At 42.8% G+C, this 21,508-nt stretch overlaps 1 protein-coding gene across 1 annotated transcript in view; it reads right to left on the bottom strand.

Annotated features, from left to right (window-relative positions):
- PHACTR3 (phosphatase and actin regulator 3) overlaps positions 1-21,508 on the bottom strand; it is a 53,189-nt gene that overhangs the window by 12,481 nt on the left and 19,200 nt on the right. The window contains exon 7 of the mRNA XM_010292916.1: positions 17,610-17,763. Within this exon, the coding sequence (XP_010291218.1) occupies positions 17,610-17,763 (154 nt within the window). The remainder of the gene's footprint in view (positions 1-17,609; positions 17,764-21,508) is intronic.

Here is a 21,508-nt window from a genome sequence, read left to right on the forward strand (position 1 = left end):
TGTTTACTGTGCGAGCAGAGCCTGTTCTGCCCGAGTCGCTCAGCTGCTTTGGGAGGACGGAGGAAGCTGCTTCATCCCCCCATGGGGGGGGGATCATCCCTCCTTCCTCAGCAGGAGACTCACAGTCCCCCCGATACTGCCGAGTTCCATCAAAACTCGCCTGCAGCCGGGCCCAGGGGAAGATAAGGACAAACCCTTCTGAGGGCTCCGGCCAGGTCAGCGGCTCGGCGTAGCCATTACCTCTGCGACAGAGCATGTCCCTCTGGAAGGGAGCTTTTAGGAAAGAAATTGTTCCAGAGGAGTTTGTGCCTCTGCTTGGGTGAGCTGTTCTCCTGGCACCGTGGGTCTGCACGTGCCCTCCTGAGCAACGAGTGCTCTATTTTGCATATTTATTTGTAGGATTATTTTTTTTTTCTCCCAAGCTGTTAAAATATGAAATACTGCCACTGACGGAACCAGAAAACATGCCCTCTGCGTTGAGCTTGGTGTGTTTCCTCAGAAGCAGGCTGTCCGGCCCTGTGGGGAGGCAGTGCCATGGCCTCGGAAACACCGCTGCGCCTCAGGGAGACGGCCTGGGGAAATGGCGGCCGGCTCTTCTCACAGTGGTGTTAGGGAGTGCAGACCAGGAAGCAGATGCTGAGAGACAAAGGCTCTAGAGAGGGGATACCCATATCTCCTCTGTTTAAAGGAAATCAACTCCAGCAGAATAATGATTATCAGCAAATTACATCACGGCAGGGGAGCTGCTGTGTGATCCCAGAGGATGAAGCAGGCACATGCCATGAAGGAGCTTTTGTGAAGGCTAAAAATTGAACCCCCAGTGGACTGTGGGTGATCTCCACAAGATTTGCACAGAGAGGATTTTGTATGACACAGCTGCAGGCCCTTTCAGCAAAGTGCAGTCCTGGCTTGTTTCCTGTGCCTTCAGCAAAGCTCCTGCACCTGAGCGTGGGCGGCTGCAGGGCTCCACCTGGGGCCGGCCTGCACCCAGCCCGGGTGCCATACTGCTCTGCAGCTCTGCTGGTAGGAGCCAGCTGAGGGTCTGAGGCGGGTGTGAGGTTCCAGCGCTGCCGCAATGTGGACATGTGAGTCCTGTGCTTTCTGTTCTTTCTGTTGGTATTGTTTTTTCACCTGGGGACTCAGTGAGGTGATTGTAGACTCCACTGTGAGTTCTAACATAGTGCGCCACTTCTCTTGTGCCATAGTAATGGTTTGTTTTCAGTTGATTTAAATTTAGATATCTACTTCTTGCTTTTGAGAAAATCATACAATTAATGCTGCTGTGTTCTTGGGCAATATTAAAATCTAGGTTTGGGTATTACTATTTTTTTTGGTATGTTTTGCACTGTCTGCTGAGGCAGGAGTGCTCCCTCTGAGCACCTCCACAGAGCCAGCCATTTCTGGAAGGGTCTTGAAAGCTTTCCTGAAAACTCTCAGGTAACTTACAGACAAGTACCATCTCTGTTCAGATCTGTTTGGATACCCCATGGTGTAAATGCATGGACTGTCATTGATGTTGTCATGGTCTCACATTAAGAATTTACCTCCAGGAATTTGCTTCCCTATTAGCTTAAACCAAGGGATGCCAAGAGCAGAAGTGGAGCTGAACTGGCAAGGCTTCAGGCAGTTTGCTGTACATGTGTCAGTGATGCTTCAAGTTAAGATAGAGATTAAAATCTGAGTATTTTCTCATAATGCTAAAGCAGTCACCATAAGTTGGGGGGGGAACATGGACACACAACACTACACAGACAGCTGTTTCTTAAGTTCAGAAAAATAACAAAGTTTATGTATTTATTGTTCTGTGCAAAGTTAACATAAACCTTCAAGCAACCAGGTGTTCTTCAGCTCTTTGAAGTTTGGTGAGTGTTTTGAGGGTATTTTCAGACTACCTTTAGAATGTTTTCTCCAGTAATTTGGACTTGGAAAGATAACTGGATAAATCTATATATTTCCATCTTTTGGAAGCTGAAGACTTTGCCTGCTCCCATGTCCTCTGCAGTGTTAGTCTTGAGGGTGTGAGGAGCAGGTCATTGCAGGTTAGATCCGTCACCTGTGGTTTGCCCCGAGAACACCCTGCAGGTACAGCCATGTGCGCTCTTGGTCTTAAAGTACCTCGAGTGCTGAGAGGCTGCATGTGGCCTAGAGATACTTGTTTTCCCCATGCAATGTGCACATGGAAATCCGGTGATGTTCACGAGTGCTCCATGCTGGCTCTGAAAGGGGCGATAAATCTATGCATGTCTGGCTGTTTCCCTTGACCATATGCGGTGTATAACTAGCAAAACAGGCTGCCCGGGGAGATGACGATACTGTACCAGCCCGATGGGTGGGGAGGTCTCTGTTGGCTGGTCTGGTGGAGTGGGCTGCAGCCCCCCACCGCAAGAGGCAAGTTTGAAGTCCTGCTAACTAACATGTTCAACACATGCACAAGTGCAGACGCTGGAGTTGGCTTCAAGGCAAAAACCACTAATTGCTCATCTTCTCTGGAGGAAGGTCACATGTTCGTGAGCCCAATGACTCTCCCATGTGCCTGTGACTGCTGATCAATAGATCAATATTTACTTCACACAGTCAGATTGTGCCCTTCAAATTCAAGGGAATTAACGTCTTGGGACCAGCAATACACCAAGGTTGATGGCATTGGACTGTTACAGGTGACTGAATCCTCAGCAGTCTGAGGATTTGCATGTCACTGGCATCCCAGGGTCTGCTGTCAGATGGGCAACGCATCAATATGACCTACAAGCAGGAGATGCTGCCAAGTTCTCTGTCCTTATAGTTAACCTTAGTAGTGTCTGCTTTGTCCGTTGTGGGAACTGCATCTCGGCAAAGCCACAGCAAGCTGTGGGCTTGCAGGTATGGGCACAGAATAGCTGATGAGAGACAGCTGGGAACAGGTACAGCCCACCTGTATGCATATGGGGCTATGCTGACTTCCCACACCTCATACAGTCCATCCTTTCAAGCTCCTCTTACTGGTATGCAGTCTCAGCTGCCTGGCAGACCCTAGCAAGTGTTCAGCAGAATCCACTGCAAAAAAAGCTCGCTTTCTTGGTTTGTGGGGTTTCATATCTGTCCCCAAGATGTGTTCCTTTGTTTCCCAAATATATTTTTGCATCGAGTCTATTGCACAGTATCTGTATGTATAATTGTCATAAAACTGGATGTCTTTCGGATTTGTAGCTGAAGCCAAAAGAGATACTTTGGAATCCTGTTTCTGCTCTTCCTTGGTTAGATCCATGTGATTCAGATAAACTTCTACAAAGGGAGGGGTAACACGTGCATGTGCCTGTGGACCCTGGGCTGACAAATGAGCAATCGATCCAGCCTTCAGTTAAGTGAGCTGTAGCCAGCAGCAATTGCATTGATTGTCTCTTGTGACAGGTAGTTTTGCAGATGGAGCAGGGAGGAGTAGTGGTGGGGAGGATCCCTTGCACAGGAGAGCTCCAGCCAAGGCAAAGGGAGGAGGAACGGGAGAGCCTTGTGCTTGCTCCTCATAAAGCAGCTTGTGTCTGCTGCCCGTCAGGAGGCAAGGGCTCTGCCTCTTAAATTGGCATCTCTATTATCAGAACATCATGTTCAATTCAACAAGAAGTTTATTTTCATCCTTCCTATAAGTAGCTGTGAAAAGGATGTGTGCCAGGGCTTTGAGTCACCCAGGCACTGCACTGTGGCAGTGCAGTACCACTTACAATGTACAATTATGGGTAGCAGTAAATCCTTGCTAGGAGGGACTTGCCTTTTACAGTCTGTACAAAATTAGAAGGCAGACACTGAGGCACAAACTTGTTTTTACCCCAAGGTAATTCTGGAGCATGTAAAAAGTGGTAGCTGAGTGACGTGCCAGCATTTCCCATAACAGTGTAAGAGTAGTTGCTGTCATTCCCTGATATTAGGAGGCTAAAGAGCAGTATGAAAAGGGTAAGCTGGTATGGTAGATTCTGAGTTGCATGCAAAACTTTACTGCTTTAAAATTGCCCAGTATTTGTGTCTGTGTTCTTTTGTAAACTATACTTTGCATCCAAATTGGAAAACTGCCTTTAGGTGTCCAGTAGAAGATACTGGATAAATGCAGAGGCCATATATGTTGCCTTAATTATATATTTTATTCGTTTGTTTGGCCTTTAGTTCTGTGTGGATTTTCAAGGCTGCAAATCAGCAAGAGTTCAGTTAATTATGTTGTCACTCATCTCCCAGGCAATTACAGTTGTCCATCATTATAATTTCTATGATAGAAGCGCTGCAATGAGGAGTTCAGATTTCAGTTGGAATAAAAACTACATACTTGCCCAGCGTGACCCTTGTATCATAACCCACTGTCCCTGAACGACCTACATCCTCGTCACAGGTTTGCTATGGCATAGTGTTACTTCATGATAAGCGCTGTGTGGGCTGAAACACACCAGCAGAGCCAGTATCTAATTATGTGAGCGGGTTTGGATGGAGAAGGCTTTATGGTAATCACTGTTTTCACCACCTGTGAAAGCCCTCTGCATTTGACCTTTGCTTTCATAGTTTTCTCAGTGTGTGAGGAAGAAAGGCCAGTGACAGCTGGAGAGGGGAACCTGTCTCTCAATTCAAAGGCCTGCTGCAAAGTTCAGTGAAGATGCTGAACATCTTTCCATCACCCTCAGGAGGCTTTTGCTTTCATACCTCCCTCAACATACATTTAAGGACTCTTGGAGGATGTGTGGTGCATCCCATGACCAATGTAACATAAGGGGTTTTGTTTTCAGTTGAGCTATTAGTTAACATACAAGAATTAACACACCTACATTAGGGTGTAAATGTAATAGCTGCTTATTTCAGAACAGGAGCTTTCTTCTCTCCCTTCCATGTACTCCCCCAGTCTGTGGTTTAATAGAGCTGCTAGATAGTGGATCTGTCCTACTTGCACTAATGACTAAATATTGTAATTCTATTACAACTGATTACTCAGCCAAAGACATACTCCAAGTTTGTAGTTTGAATGGTTCTTTTGGTAGCAATGTCAGTGTGAGCAGCACTACTACTTTCTCTTCTGCTTTGCCTTGCAGCTGGGCAGGGAACTGGTTTGGGGAATACATTCAAGCTAAAAATAGTTCAGCAAGAAAAACTGCTGGAAGAACATGCTCTTCAAATAACACTGCAAGTGGTGCAGACTCCCAGTGCAACTTCTCTGCTGAAGGCTGATGAGGGCTTAAGGCTGTGTATTAAAACATGTTGAAGGGTCTTCTGACTGAAACCGCACACTGGTTACGATCTAGGTCACACTGTGCAGGTCACTGAAAATGGTGAATAATGTTTCATTGCAAAGCAATAGATTTTTTCCCCCCTTTTTTTTTTTCCCCCTCTGAAGCAGGAGTAAAACTCTGGAGCCCTGTGTTCCCTCAGGAAAAAAAAAAAAAGCAATGTTACAGATCTCACATTTGGGCAAATTAAGAACATTGTGGGTTTGATGCTTCAGGACAAGCAAACAAAAGGAATTATATAAATCGTAGGGATTTAATTCTATCCCATTATATGTGTATTACCATTATATTACTTCAAATAAAGACATCTGCCACTGATGAAGTGATACTAAAATCAACTCTGATAGCAACTGCTTGAGCAACAGTAGGGAGTCAGGAAGTCAATTACTGGTAGACCAGAAGCAAATCTTAACCCAGTGGTGGGGACTGCCACTTTACTGAGACTTTCCAAAACTCCTAGTGAAACTGCTGCATACTCCTGGGTGCTTACTGGGTAATGATATGTACAAAAAAAAAAAAAAAGTTAGGTTTTAACTTCACTGTATAAAACGATGCCTAATACAATGCTTGTGCTTGATCTCCTCCACCCTTGAACCCTATAAGAAATGAAGTGTCTGTAGGCTCATAACTCGGCATCCCTAGCTGCCCAGGAAATTGTTTCAGCCACCACAGTCAGAGCTAACAGGGGCAGGAGGACAGAAAGTCATGTCAATTTGGACTGTAGCACCAGCTACATTTTGGAGTCCATCAAATAGTGATACTGTACATGGATGGAAGTGTCCCAGAATGTTCTGAATTCAGCTAGGATGCTCACTGTTGCACAGGTAGTGTTAAGACCCTGCAATACTGTCCACTTAACCTATAAACAGTTGCCCCTATCAACAGATGCCACTGCAATATACAACTGTGGGATTTGGGTCACTGGAAGAAACCACAGCTGGATTTGCAGAGAGCAGACAAAGAAATATTGGTATGCATAGCTTGTCAGCCTGCCTCTGCTGACCATATGTAAATTCTTCTCCACTCCCTCATTTAATGCAAAATGATTTGAGAATGGCCATTCTTGCCACGGCTACAAGCTGCTGAGAATTTCCTCATACAATGTGAGCTCTGGAGAATATACTTCTCTGTTCCTTGTAACCTGTATTTGTATATAAAGGACCCTTTGGCAATCTGAAAAGTCTGTGAAGTGACAAATAAACATCTGCAGGCATATTTGCCATTGCAAGGTGTTGCATAAAGCAACAGCAAGGATTTACCCTAGAGCTGGTAGTACCAAGCTCTGTGAGCCAAGTAACCCAGCAGCTTCAAATCCTAACAGGAGAGGGCATGCCATTGCACTTTACAAACCAGTTGTAATGTCAGGCAATATCCCTTATGCCAAGAGATAGCTTTCTTAATCACTGAAGTAAATCAAGGAAAACGCAGTGTGCTTTTGGCTTTCTGTAATCCCTAAAGAAAAACTAAATTATAGTGATTCCTAAAGTTGCAAATGCTTCTGGAATAGACAGTCGCTGCTGGGACCGTATGTATGCCTGCACACCTGCTAGCAAATTTGCAGGGAACTCTCTGGGAACACTCTCCCTGGCAATGCAAATACTCTCGAGTTCCCTCCTGTCACTCACCCACACAGCATCTCCAAAACGATGGGATATCCCTGCTTTCAGATAGCATATCACCATCTGTTGTACTATTTTCTGTTTCTCTCATGCACACTATTGTTGGAGCAGCATTTTTCAGCACAGAGCTAGACCAACAGCTTGCCCTCATGCTGTCGTTAGCCAAGGCTGGCCAGGGCCACGTAGCCTTTGCCCACAGCATGCTCGGAATCATGCTTCTTTACTGCATTCATGTTTATTTTATTCTTTTGCTTTTTTTCAAAATTTCTCTTGACTTTATCTGTTGACTTTTCAATACAAAGAGTGTTCCCGCTATCAGAATGCAGAATGAAATGAGAAATTCCACTGACAACTCAAAGATGTGGCCCAAGCACTGTGTAGGAGTGTGAGTCCCCTGGTCACGACAACAGGAATAAACATCTATTTTTGTAGCTATTTCATCAGGAGATCTCATAGTGCTCTGCAAAGCTGGTCTGTATCGTTATCTCTATTGTACAGAATAGGAAAATGTGGCAAAGTGAAAAACCATACTTGCAGACCCTCCAGGGATTTATTTACTTCCCCCTGCAAATGGTATTTTAGTGATTCTGACACTGAGCATTACAGACAGGCTAACTTTCATGAAAATTATTTTAATTTAAAAATGTCATCCTTATATTCTCTCTGATCTTCCCCAAAGCTTTTTGGGACCCTCCTTAGTTCCATTAAGGTTTTAGATCCTGTGTTTGGTTATGGTGGTGTAAATCCAGATAGAGGTTGCTGGCAAATTTCAGTCAGGACAGAAAATTCTGAGCTTTTCAAATCTGGGTTCTTCAATTTAATAAAATGTAAGAATTTAGTTATGCAACATTTCCTACTGACCTGAGCCTTTAGTTTTGACATTACTGCTACTATTTGTTGCAGTACAACATACGCTGTCTTCTACCGTCAAAGTGCAAGGCTGCAACAGAAAACCTTTATGAAGTCTCCGTATTCTTGGGAAAGGATTCAATTTTACGACATCCGTGTTTCTTAGAGTTGTTTTCTATCAGCTGAGTGACTGCTCGGATAGGGGGGAGCTAAGCAGAGCGAGGTAAGGTGGCAGTGACTTCATCAAAGCTAGAACAGGCCTTTTTCTCTCTGCAAATGACCTCCATCATGCACTGGTTTTCTAGGCTTTTGTAGCACATTTTTGGTTTTGTGGTTTTTTTTTTCATTGCAGCTGATGCACAGCAAGTCACAGGCAATGCTGCATTTGAGTGCTGGGCCTCTAGTCTGCTAGAAAGTCCCTGCTAAGCCTGAGCTTCCTGCTCTGATCATCCTTGTAGACCTAAGTTTGGTGTTTCTGCACAGCTATCATACTCTGTTACCAATTTCCTTCATGTTGTAAACAGGCTGCAGAAAGATTTATTTGAACTTAATTGTATGATGCCTATAAATATAACTTTCCTTACCACGTTAGTACTGGTTTGTTTAACCTTTTCTTGAGAAAGAGGATTTTTCCCCTGTTGGGTCGTATTTGGAAGTGTTGTAGCCACTCCCTGTGATAATTATAATAATAAGGCTGCAGTGTAGCCTGGCCAGAATATAGCTTTTGCAGACACCCTCAAATTAGCCTGATCTCTTTGCAATAGATCAGCTGCTATCTGGAGAGATTGTTGTGAGATTCTGGTTCTTTATTTTTTTAACATGATTTCTGAAAAACTAATGAAGTATTAATTCACTCAGAATTTAATTTGCTTGATGAATGTGATCTCAAGCAAGTGACAATGGCTGTTCATCTATGAACGATGTAGTCTTGATTTTAAGGGCATATTTTCAACAGTGAGGGGCTCAAATTTTTATTCGGGTGTTTGTGTCTTGGCAGAGTAGTGTTTTGTATAGGTTTACAAAACAAAATAACTCATATATTTGTACAACAATGGACTAACTAGATTAATCTGTTTCTAATGGGATTTAAGACTCAGATTTTACCAGCATGCTGGTTCTTCAAGCAGGTGTGTTTCCTAGGGGCCTTCATACAGTCCTCTGTATAAGTGGACTTTCAACAGAAGGAGGTTCCCCAGCCCCCAAAGGTGTTGTCCGTTTCTTTTTCATTTCACTGGATAAATACTTGAGCATGGATTAATAAATCTGGGAATCCTTTTTTTTGTCTTTTGGTGTGTTATATGTGGCAGCTAAAGAAAAATACAGAAAATGAGTGTGCTTTCCAGGAAAAAAAACACTCTCCAGAGTCTGGAGAGGCTAAGGAAGTGTGCTGGCCACTTGAATTACTTAATTATCCTGAAAAACAGATACTGAAGGAAACTTGCAGTGCTCTGTTTGACCCAAGAAGCTCCCAAGTTACACAAATAAACAGGAAAACCCCCATAAGACCTGATTATACAGCTGCAGCTTGCCAGGTGGGCACATGCAATGGAATCAAAAAGGTTTAGCTAGAACTACATTTTAATAATTGATAGGACTGTACAGTATTTATCAAGTAGTGTTTGATTAAAAACAATGACCTTCTGTTCTGACCTGTTTTCGCTCCTTTCCCCCTTCCCTATTTTCTGAATATTTATTTCCTTCATTTTTCACACACACACACCCCCCTTGCCTTCTCTAAGGTTATTTGAAAAAGGTAGAAACTGTGCTTTGACTGACCCAGTTTTTTGGTATGAAAGCAGCAAACCTAAGTCCCCGATTCCTGGGAGGAATTAAGATCTTGAATGAACCAGGCTACAGAAGTTGTGCTCAGAGCCATAGGAGGAGGAAACTATAGTAACTCTAACAGTATTTGGAGGGCCAGCAACTGCACTGTATTAATTGCAGTTTCCTTGGATCACATGTGGTCAGGCAGTTCTTGGAAGACAGTCCAAAAACATGCTCGAGTTCTTCATGCAGAGGTGCAGATGACTCACCTGATGACACTGTCCCATAAATCAGTGATAATATACTGCTGTGGTATGAACCATATGCCCTCCAGGTATGGTATGTCTGAATGTGACACTGTACAGTAAGAAAGCTTTGTCCCTTCCCTTCCCCAAACTAAAAGCCACACTACAAATTTTGTGGGAGAAGGGAATGCTATCTGCTTAGGTATTCTGCAGGCAATTCACAGGAGCGGTTGTGGTGAAACTCGTTTATATCCAGTCTGCATATAAATTTGGTTAGGTTTAAAAGGAGGGAAGGGGGAGAACCAACACAACACCAAAACTACCCCTCTCTTTTTGTTCTTCTACGCTTTCAAGTGGAAAGTCTGAAATTAGTTACATTAAAACTGAAAAACAGGCAGCCAAACCCCCTTCTGGCTGAGATTTTGCTTATACCAGTTCACCATCCTTGATACACACTGTCCATCCTATCTTGTTTCTGTTTCAACGAAAGTGAAATAAGTGCTTGGTTTTAAGTGCATAAAACATTTTTCCTGAATTTCATGAACAGGTTTAAAACAAAAATAATCCTAAACAATCTCAGTAACACAGCAACCATCCCCACAAATGGTGAGGGCTGCCACCATGAATGCCTGAATCCCTGCTCAAGCCCTGGTTTATCAGTAGCCCACAACTGCTACAGAACCTTGTTCTGGTCAGGTTTTTGTCATAAAACAGCACAAATGGCTGTGACAACCAGAGCAGCTTACTTGGGTCCGTATTGATTAAGGTCTGCAAATTAAATTAAAGTAATTTATTTCTGTAATTACTTGTGCTGCAGAACCAAACTAGCTTAAGGACCTGAATGATAATCCAGTGTAAGGTGAAGCATTACAGAGCATTATTGGCTTTCTGAAGATTTCTGTTTTGTTTTGTCACTGCTTGTCACTTTACAGGGCTAGGCCCCAGGTCTTCAGGCACGTGTAGATGCCCAATTTCTGAGAGAGGATTTGAGACTGAACGCATGCTGCTATTTGTAGGCAGTTCGGCAGGGCAAAACAAGTGCACTATTTTCTTCCCTAAGATATCTTTTCCTGATTTAATGACACTTGCTTTAGCAGTTTTCCTGCAAGTTTATTTACATAATTATGCTCTTTTGTGATACATTACAGCTTTCTGAACCCTGATTGATTTTTATTTTTTTAGATTTTATTTCTAGTTTCACATGTGCCATTTACGCTAGCAGACCTATTTGAGGAATTGACTTTGTGTCCCAGAAAAGGCCCAGGATATTCCTCTCTGTGTTTACACCTACTGCTCTGCTTTTCCCTTCCCTGCTGTGCACTGACCTGCTGCCCTTGCCTTCACCGTGCTGTGGAAAACACATTGGATTATGAATTCCCGGCACTGGAGACAAGGAAGTAGAACAGAGCAGTGTGAGGAGTTAGTGTCTTCCCAGAAGACAATCTCTCATCAGCTGTGTCCCAGACACGTGAAACTTTTCTTGTCCCTGGGCAGAAGTAACTGCCCTCTGCAATGACACTTCCCCATATTTGCACAAAGTAAATACCCTACACTTTCAACAGGAGGTGCACGCTGAATCCTTAGCGATACAAACCTGCATTGAGACCAGCTTTGAGTCACGTGCATGTTGTTCAAATCAAAACCTAACACACAGCACTAAGTCGTCTCTGTTGCAGCCCTTTATAAATGAATTAGTGTCTTTAAAAATTCTTGCTAAACATGCTGTGGGCTGGTGTGAGACTGCAGATTGCTCTTTCTGGTTCAGCTGCAGATCATGGCTCTTGCCCAGAGCTGATAGGGTGCTCTGTAATTAACTGTGCATGCACTGTGCTTCATTACTCAAGCACGCAAGCAAGCACCTCTGCTTCAAGAGCTTCTGTCCACAGGCTCCGTTATGATCACACACTTACGGTGGTTAGGCTTGTTACTTGCTGACCAGGGATTCACATTAGTGAAGTACATTCAATTTTTGCAAGTGTAATGCCTGAAAGGGAACAAAGACTGCCTTTCTCAAGAGCTCTTCAGTCCTTAAGAGAAAAGGGCAGGGTAGCCAAGGTATGGCATGTACAGATGAACATCTTCTAATACGTGTCTGTGAGCTGCACTGCAGCAACCTTGGACCTGAAGAGCCCTGTAAACAGGTGCTAAACTGACTCATTGCTTGGAGATGTTAACAAAACTTAAGTTTCTCCCTTTCTTCCTAATTTTTATCCTTGAAGACTGTTTCAGAGCAACTCTGGGAGCAGACACCAAACCTCAGCCCCCTTGACTGTAAGGCCAGTGCTGTCTGTCACTGGGTACATAACAGGGTTTCCAACTGTGCATCACTGCCTGACACCAAGGAAGGGCATGGGGAATATTAATACCTATGGGATCCAGCCATCTAAATCCTGGAGGCAGGTCCAAAAAATCTCAGCTATCACTTGCACATGTCCCATTCTTCCAGTCCTTCCTCCCCACCCCACTCTACCCTGCAATATTTCTCTTTTCTCTAGCCTGAAAAGCTGAGCCTGTAACGGAAAAGGGACAAAACATGAAAAAAATCACAAATCCTCACACAGCACCAGGTTTAAAAAGCACTTCGGCACTGTGCAAGCTGTTAATAAAATACTGCAGCCACATGCAAATCTCCAACAGCAACCCCCCAGCCGGTCCCTGCTGCCAGCATCTCATCTTGCTGTCTAGTGCAGAGCAAGGAGGACGGGAGACTCCCTCGGCTTACACACGCCCACAGAATTAAATTGTAGCTCTATATATAGCTTCCATCTCATGCAAGGAGTGAGGCTTTCACAGACGCCCACGCTGTGCTCGCTGCTCGTTTATTTTTAGCATCAGTTGACAAGGTTACCTGGATGATTCCTGCCAAATAAGAATGAAATGCATTAAACTGTACACAGCTAATTAGTGGTGACAGCTGATCTTTTCTTTGTGCCTGCCCCTGCCTTTCTGTCTCTGGAATAAATCTGTGTCAACTCTTCCCAGCCTTCTGAAATCAGGGCAGTTCCCTGATTTCTAGTTCAGCAAGTGTGGGTTTGAGCACAACTGGAGCTTCATCAAAAAGCCTTTATAATCTCCAGGTGAATTTAGGCTAGCCTCTAAACTGGGCTCAGTTAAGTATCTTCTTAGTACCCTTTTGCATTAGGGCCACTAGTTAGTTTGTACACACACACACACTTTTGGTCAAAATCAAACAAAATATTCCCCAAAGTTCTGTGGATTCAGTCCAGTTTCCCACTGAGTCTTTCAGTCTGGAGGGCCAATGCCTTTCCAGTTAGCAAAGCTGCACTAAGCCATTTCTGTGAGGAAGTGGCACTGGACATGCCATTGTTGGGAAACGGGGCACAGCCTTTGTTTCACGAATAGGTAGAATTTTCCTTTGTGATTCCTCTGTGTTGAACTGTCACGCTCTATGCTTTCAGGCTGCAAATCTGAAGTGCTGTTTGCTTTGTATTGTTCTGTCTCGAGCAGCACTGTGAACTTCACGCTCTGGTACATGAGGCTGAGGTACAAACCAGGGTCTAATCTGGATGTGCATTTATCTACGTCTGCAGTTTCTGGGCAAGTCAATTCAAAAATGCCTTTCCGAGAACCTCAGGGCAGCAGTAGAACTACAGAATTCCAGATGTGGTAAAGTACTGAATAAAGATACCTATTTTTCACTTTACATTGCCAAGAAACCTTGCCCCAGCATGGTCCGCTTACCCATGCCAGGATTCTTCATTGTGGTAAAGATCAGTTTTAGGTGCTCAAGTTTTCGTTCCTCTCTGTGTCCATAAAACCATCATTGTTCCTGTCTGACTCCTTTTATGCCCACATTTCTCTATCTGAATTCCTGTCTCCATAATCTTTTCAGTGCTGCTTAATGCATCGTGTCTACTTATGCAAATATCCAAGGAGGTGAAACAGAATATGAAGTGAAAATTACAAGTATAATCTTTTACAGGAATTCATGTTTTCATTGAAACATTAAGTAATAATGGAGTGTCTTTAACTGTGGTTATACAAGGTGTACTTGAGAAGTACCAGCCACCCAGGCAGTTCAAACATTAACTTTCTAAACAGTTAGTTATCAAATTTTAATTAAACAACCTTTTCCTGCGTCACTCTTCAGTCTAGCAACTATTTTACTCCTTCAGGTTTCAGCTTAAGCCCCTTCTAGAACAAAGTGAATCTGTAAGGCAGAAAGCAGTTATTGCAAATAATCGTACTTGCAAATGTCTTTTCTGTCTCTTGACACAAAGAGCTCTCAATTCACTGAATTCCATTGAGGGCTTATTATCTGCACTGCGAACACATAATAATGGGAACCAAGACCTGTTGGGAGCCCTGTTGCCTAATGCACAGTAGAATATTGCAAGTGCACACCACGGCCTGGGGCACTGGGGATGCATGAATTAGTAAAAGAAAACACTACTGGAAAGGGGCATCTGTGGAAAACAGCATACTGCCATTTCGGGTGGAGGAGGAGGGAGATGTGCATGTTTCCATGGCAACAAGTGGTAGACTAAATTGTCTGGGAGCACAAAATATAGGAAATAACACTTTTCGAAAGCATCAATGGAAATAAATGAATACTTGAGTCTGTACTCATGCTGCTGTCAGTCAATAATAAATCTGAAGACTCTGGACCTGCACAGCTGTAACGGTACAGTCTAGCCCAAAAGATGTAACAGAATTCCTCAATCTCTCTTTTGAGATGGAATGAGTGGGAAAGTGAAGAAAAATAGGGATTTTTGGCTTTGACTGCATAAACACTCATCAGCATGATAGCAGAGAGTTGGTTGTGTCAGCAGGTCACAACTACTGTTGAAATACATTACAGCCAGAACCATTTAAAAAAAATACACCAATTTTGAGAAAATGTTATTCTTTTGTCTCCCCATTTTGTCTCCCTAGTTACGTAGGCACTATCATTTAGTATATTTTGCACATTACATACATCAGCACAGCTTTCCCTCCAGAGTACAGAGCTAGGCTGTGTTAGCTGTGGGACTGAGGCAATTTAGTAGACAGCTATAGACTTTAAAATCCCTACAAATGTGCTGAAAAATATTGATCTTGAAAACAACTGCCTGTTTACTTGCCATTCTTATGCAGACAGCCATATAACTACTGACTAATCTGCCCATACATTATTCTTTTGTGCCAAATTACAGGTCTATAGCCTGATGGTACGTGTGGGTTCATAGCTGAGCCAGCAGGTCCCATTGCTGTTAACACTGTGAAGTGTTACTAGTGCAGCAAGCAGCAGCTAGGTAGGGGCAAAATCATACAGAGATCAGACATTTCTGTTGGAAACCATTTCCCAGTCAGTACTTCACACCTGCGTGCTTAGCAGTACGTTCCTTAGCTATAAACTTCCAAGTTGTCACAAAGAGACTATGCTGCACAAATACCAGTAAAATGAATGGATTTAAAGACCTCAAAATCCCATGCAAGATTTTCACTCTGCCCGGCATGGTTACACTTCCACACTACTGCCAGGTTGTGCTCTGAGTGGGGACTCCGGGGTGGTCTGGGTTTTGTGGGACGAGACCTGGTCTCTAGGGCTTTGACTCTTTGGCCTTTACCAGTACCCATTTTTACTTTTTTTTTTTTTTGGACCCCTACTTGCTTTTCCTGATGTAAATATTTTCCTGCATGCATCCACCACCTGAGCTTGTTTGCACGGTCATGTTCTATTCTGGTGGATGAGTTAAGAGCTGAGCTGAGCTCTGCCTTTGCACATATGTGCTGGAAGTTGTGTGGGAGATTGCTTCCAATCTGTTTTGCCATTCCTGGCTATTCCAGCAATCTCTGCACCGTCTGTTCCCCGAGATGTGCTGAATCTTCCACGAAAGGAGCTAAATGAAAGCCTGTCTTATAGCACTTGGAACAAAGGTGGCTTTTAGCCATCCTTTAGACATTACCAATGAGACTAATAGACTGCACCACAGATTGCTCTGTAAGACCACAGCAGACTGTATGGAGGCTTCCTTCTCTGCATTTACCTGCAGACAGTACATTTCCTAGCTTCTAGTAATACCCTTTTCTTCACCAGTAGAGCATTTCCTTTTTAAGTCCTTGTACTGACACTTGGCTTTAGGTATTCCTCCTTTAAAATAATTCTTCAGGCTCATTATTAACCAAGCTAAATGTTAAATGAGAAGAAAAGGATAAAGCCTATAGTTATACCACCTGAAGCTGCAATTCTGCTGGATCTTTGACACTAAGAGAAGTCAGGCTGTATTGAAAAGAGGTGTGACCTAGGCATTTCAGCAATATGAGGTGTGGCTGGATATGAGATAATCTTCTCACTCAGTGAACACTCTGTGATGGTCCAACTTGGTTTTAAGGATGGAGGGGGGGAAACCATTTTTTGTGTATTTTAGAGCCATAAAATTCGGTTCCTGGCCTATGAAGACATCTCACAAGTAATTGGCCAAAATACTGGAATTAACAATATAGGAGTGCAGCTTGAAATATTTCCTTGAAATGAATACACAAGGCTTGCATGGTCAAGATGATAAAGCCATGGTCAAGGTTCATGAAGATTTCCTTCCTAAGATGACAGGTATTAATGTGGCACATCTATGACTTGCTGTGCCTGTAACTTTTGGAACTTAATGCAAATCGTAATGTCATATTTTCTACGTGTATGGGTTGTACATGCTTTTTGTGACAGGGACTGTCATCTGCTCTGTCTTGTGCTGTCACTGGCACAATGCCCTGTTCCCCTTTGGCTGTAAAGTGCTACCATGCTACAAAAAGCAAACAGCAATCACTGAGTCTGAGGGAGGTGATTATTCCATCTCCAACATTGCAGGGGCATCATGAAGTGCACCCGAAATCTAATATATGTTCATTGAGCAGCTTGTTTCTTAGCTGAGGGCAAGTGTGGTGATGGCAGTGATGTTTTCCTCCATAAACTCTGGTCCATTAGGACTTGTGCTCTGATCCTCTGATCCATATGCGCACTTCTCATTCCCTGTCCCCTGAGGTAAAGTTTAATCAAATGCACACACATGAATGAACTAGCCTAAATATCAATAAATGTTTCTTTCAGGAGACGCTTGAGATATTTAATATTTAATAAGCCTTGAAAACGAACTTCTGTTCGTGTTTCTCAATTTGATTCCAAGCATTTTGGCGGCAAGCAGTGCTCACTGTCCCAGTGTGGGCAGGCGCAGCGCAGATTATTTAACAATCCACTTTGTCTCATCTAAAATATTCATGTTTGCAGATATCCAAATGTAGCTCTTAAAAAAAACACACACAAAAACCAAATGGTGCAGTCTGAGCCTTACAGTTACCTTAAATCTTTGCTTTAGGCTACACACCACAGTAATGCTATTTCTGTCATAGCTCTACCCTGTTGCCCTAGTTACTGATCAAAACCAGACCATCCCTGCAGCGGGACTTACACAAACACCTTACCCATGTGAGGGTGATGCTGCTGAAGTTACTACTTCCTTAAAGCAGAAATACAGCTACCAATGCATACAGCAGCTTTGCCTTGTTCAAGTAAATATGCAGCTTTATCCTCAAATTCAACTAGGGCTGACAAAGCAAAATCAGGTTAATAAATAATTATTATTTTTATTAAAGCACTAGCCTTCTTGGAGGACCTCAGAATCTTGATTATGTCAGTGGAGCTGCAGGTAGATTTGGCAGAATTGTGTCTCCCACATTGACTTCTGTCTTGTTTTTTATTGAAATCAGGGGAATCCTGACTGAAGAGGGAGTTAATTTTTTTTTTTTCATGTGACTGATTGACAGCTGAAAATGTGCTATATTAGTTTGTGTATGATTTACTGCAGGAAATGGACTTGGGGGTGGGTGACAGTGTCTGATCTGATGGTACTCAGAGGACACACTATTGTAAAGGGAGGTTCCTCCCTGTTTTTAGATAGACTTACTTTGAGAGTTTCATTTCAATTTGCTGCCGGATTTCCTGTCTTTCTTCATCTGTTCTCCTTGGGAAAATATTCCGGTCTTCCAGCTCCTGCTTGCTTGGTCTGTTTCGTAGTTTTACTGCCAGCAGTTCTTTCTTGCATTTTCTTGGCAAAGTACCTGGGACATGCATAGAAAAGAAAGTTATTAGAAAGACAGCTCCTGGAGATGAAACATGAACATATGAGGAGCAGGAAACCTACCGAGTGACAGTGATATGTATGTTAGTGTGCTATGTGCAGCTCTACTCATTAATATAAGTAAGTAGCACTACAGTTGTGCAGGGCTTAGACAAAAAACTGCTTACAAATGCAGAGGCATCATAGTCCTCTGTTATCTTTGTTATCCATTATAAGTAAGTGCTATCAGGTGAAAATTATTTGCAGCTGAGACATGATTCATGTCACTAGTTTAGAAGTCAAAGGCTGTGCATCTTGCCTCAGTCTTCTGAGCATCCCTACAGCCCAGAGCAATCCCTATTTCCTGAACCGTTTAGTGGTTCCTTTGCAGAAGGACTGAATTGCTCAGTGGCAGGAGTGGCGAGGACATATACGCCTTCATCCCTGGGTCACCAGGCATAACCAGGAGTAGATAATGGTAACTGAAACAATTGAAGTTGTTGCTTGCCATGTGTGTATGTGTGTGCACACACGTATATATATAAAATGTCATTCTGGTTTTCTGTCATTAGAAATTAGAAAATCAGAATTGTGATACAACACTGTGTGTAACTAACACGAAATGTAAGCCATCATGTATGTCTACATCCTGTCCAGTGTGACAGTGTATCATAACAGAATTTCATTTAGAAATCAATACTGTACTGTTGACATTAGACCTTTCCCACTGAAGAGAGAAGGGGCAAATATTCCAAGGAATGAAAGAAAAGGCCAGGTTTTATGATGATTTGCAGAATGCTGTCAGCTTAATTGGGCATTTGGGCAATAACAGACAAAAAAATACTTACTGTGATTGCATGACCTGTTGTGCTTATTGTAAAAATGTAATAACACATGTTTTCCATCAAACCAGACAACCTAAAACACTGCCATTACAAAAAAACTCCTCATAGAAGAACATGCAGCAACTGTTTTGAGTAGGAGTCTACTGCTCTTTAGTGTGCTGGATGTTGAGTCCTTGATGCTGCCCCTCTGATGACATTAGAAACATCCTTTCACTCTTGCAAGAGGGAACTGTGTTTGAACGTAGGTGTTTCTTTATCTCCGGTGTAGCTTTTTAGACTTCATCAGGCTACATAAATGAAAATTGGACTCCTGAGCTTATAAAACCATCTTGCCATGTTTGTAAACGTATGCAATAAAATGACTGTAAACTTAAAGCTGCTTACAAAGCAGAAATCCATCTTTATTTTCAAATGCAGATTGGAAGTCTGAGGTGCTGTCCATATTTGATGAGGGGTAGATTGCTTGTGATGTGGGAAAAGAAGTGGGAAGTGCTATTAAAACCAGTGAGCTGCTGAGTCATACTGGTAGGACAGCAGTCTTCCAGCAAGCATGTTACAGGTAGGTTGTAAGCAAGTAAATTTACACCAGATCCCTGCATACCTCTGCTGTGCTGTATTGGTTCTTCTGATGTCCAGTCCAGGGCTCCAGCAGAGTCTGAAAATTATCACTGCAGAGTAGCACCAGTCAGGTGGGGTTTAGAGTATTGTCAGGGTATGCAGGAACTACAGTTAAATCTTTGTATTTGCTTCACCTTGGAGCATGGTGTGTAATAGGAGGTTATTTTGTTTTGGTTCCTTTTTTACTTTAAAGTGTGGGTTTGTTTTTTTTTTAATTTAATGCTTCACCTTTTCTAGAAAAGGTCACCTCATTTTTAAAGAAAATGACATTTAATTGGTATTTTTGTTTGGCATTTGAGATAGGATTAAAGTCTGTTTTTTAAAGGGTGCTCTGGAGGTTGGCAAGATACTAAATCCTAAATAGATTCTCATTCCTAAATATTGAGAGTTTATTTGCTAGGGATCTGTGGGCTTACATTATTATTATCACTATCAATGTCAAATTTCTTTATGCAGAGAGGAGGATTCTATACCACATCCACACATACATGTTGGGAAGACTGGGACAGAGAATAGTTATGGTCTCTCTGTGTGAGCAGGACAAGTCTCTTGATAGTTGCAGTGATCTAAAATTAAACTTTTTAGAACGCCCAATCAGCTCAAAACCTCACTTAGAGTCTAAAAGCTGTGCCCTTGTTTAGCACCTTCCTGCTAATGCTTTCAAGGATGTTTTAATGTCTGCTGCAAACATTAATTAAATCAAACCACACAGCCCTCTGAAGTAGTAGGTATACATTTAACAGATGGGTAAAGAAGTTAAATGATTTGGCTGCTGCCACACAAAGCCTTCTGCTAACTGAATATATGACTCCATCAGAAACATCTGGCTCACGAAGCCACAGGCTTGGGACTCTGTCAAGGTTTTTCAAGTCTCCACCTCACTGGAATGGGTGCAGAGTGGCCATTTGCAGTGCTCGAGCCGTACAGCACAGGAACCAACAGAATTCCTTCTGGAAATTATCTTAAGCACGTTTGGGGCAAGCAAACTCCCAGGTATCCCTGAACATGTTCTCATTTTCACCTGTAAATTTTAAACAGGCAGTAAGAGGAATTTGTTCATGCCAAGAGATTGCTGCAGAAAGGCTGCACATACACGTTAAGCCCAACGTCTCCAGAACATGATAGACACACCGCCCATGTGCTGGCCATCTGCATAGTGCATTTGCAGGCAGTTCAGTGCATCGTGCGTGCACTGAAAGCAACATGTGTGCATACTGTATAGGACATGCATACATCTCCGTCCAGAACGGCTTTGAAAGAAACAAGGGAGATCTACATGTGTAGTCAACACTTTTTTTTTTTTCCCCCCCTGAATATGCACCCTAAATTGTTGTTCTCCCATTTATCAGTGACAGCTAAGGTATGAGCATGCAGGACTATCCCTACTCCCTCCAGACTGTTATAAAACTACTTGCCATACCATACTGTCCCTGATCTTTGAACTGTGGGAGGGCAAGGGCTAGAATCACAGTGACTATTTGCTCAGATGAGGTCAGGGCTCATTTTCTGCTGTCCCTCACCTCATTAAAAGCCAGCTGAAACCGATGCTCTACAGGTGAAAACTGGACCTTTTTCTAAGAAATCAGGTTTTGAAGCTGGTGTGGGGACATGGGCCTAAGCTAGCTCAGTGTATGCTGGAGAGGCTTGTGTTTCAAAGTGAGATGGAACAATGCAATATTTTACTTGAAACAAAGTAAAATGAAGCTGCTGTTGAGGGCCGTGACTACTCCCAGGCTGCTCTGCTGCACACTCAGAAAGAGTCTAGTACTTTGTGAAATTAAAAACACAAATCATATCTAAAAAATCTCAACTTTAACCCAAATCCTGCTGTTGTATTAGAGGAATGGAGAGCATATAACCCACTCAGGATAAGCTGTGCTCACTTCATCCAGATGTCTGGATTTCTAAAAGGCTTATGCTATAGCCACTCCCCATGGTCCATATGCACTGTGCACTGATTAATCTTTAGGGTATTTCACCAAATAAAAATGCAAAAGATCTGGATTAAGCTGATCCGCTAGTCTAAGGAGCCGTTCCCCATGCCTGACCAGTTGGGTTATTTCCTGAAAAATAATACTTGCACAACAAAGTGGAAAGAGGGAGGTGATGTTACCCTCTTCAGGAAGACATGCTGGGAAACAGTGTAATTCATCCATTTTCATCTTGACTGGCCCAGAGATAGGCAGTTCTGTTATTCTACTTCCACATCTCTGATGTTTCATTATTAATAAACAAATTAAACCAGAGAACAAAGGAAATAAAGCCCCAGACTAGATTTCCCTA

This window comes from Phaethon lepturus, unplaced genomic scaffold (genome assembly GCF_000687285.1).
Source record: "Phaethon lepturus isolate BGI_N335 unplaced genomic scaffold, ASM68728v1 scaffold728, whole genome shotgun sequence".
NCBI lineage: Eukaryota > Metazoa > Chordata > Aves > Phaethontiformes > Phaethontidae > Phaethon > Phaethon lepturus.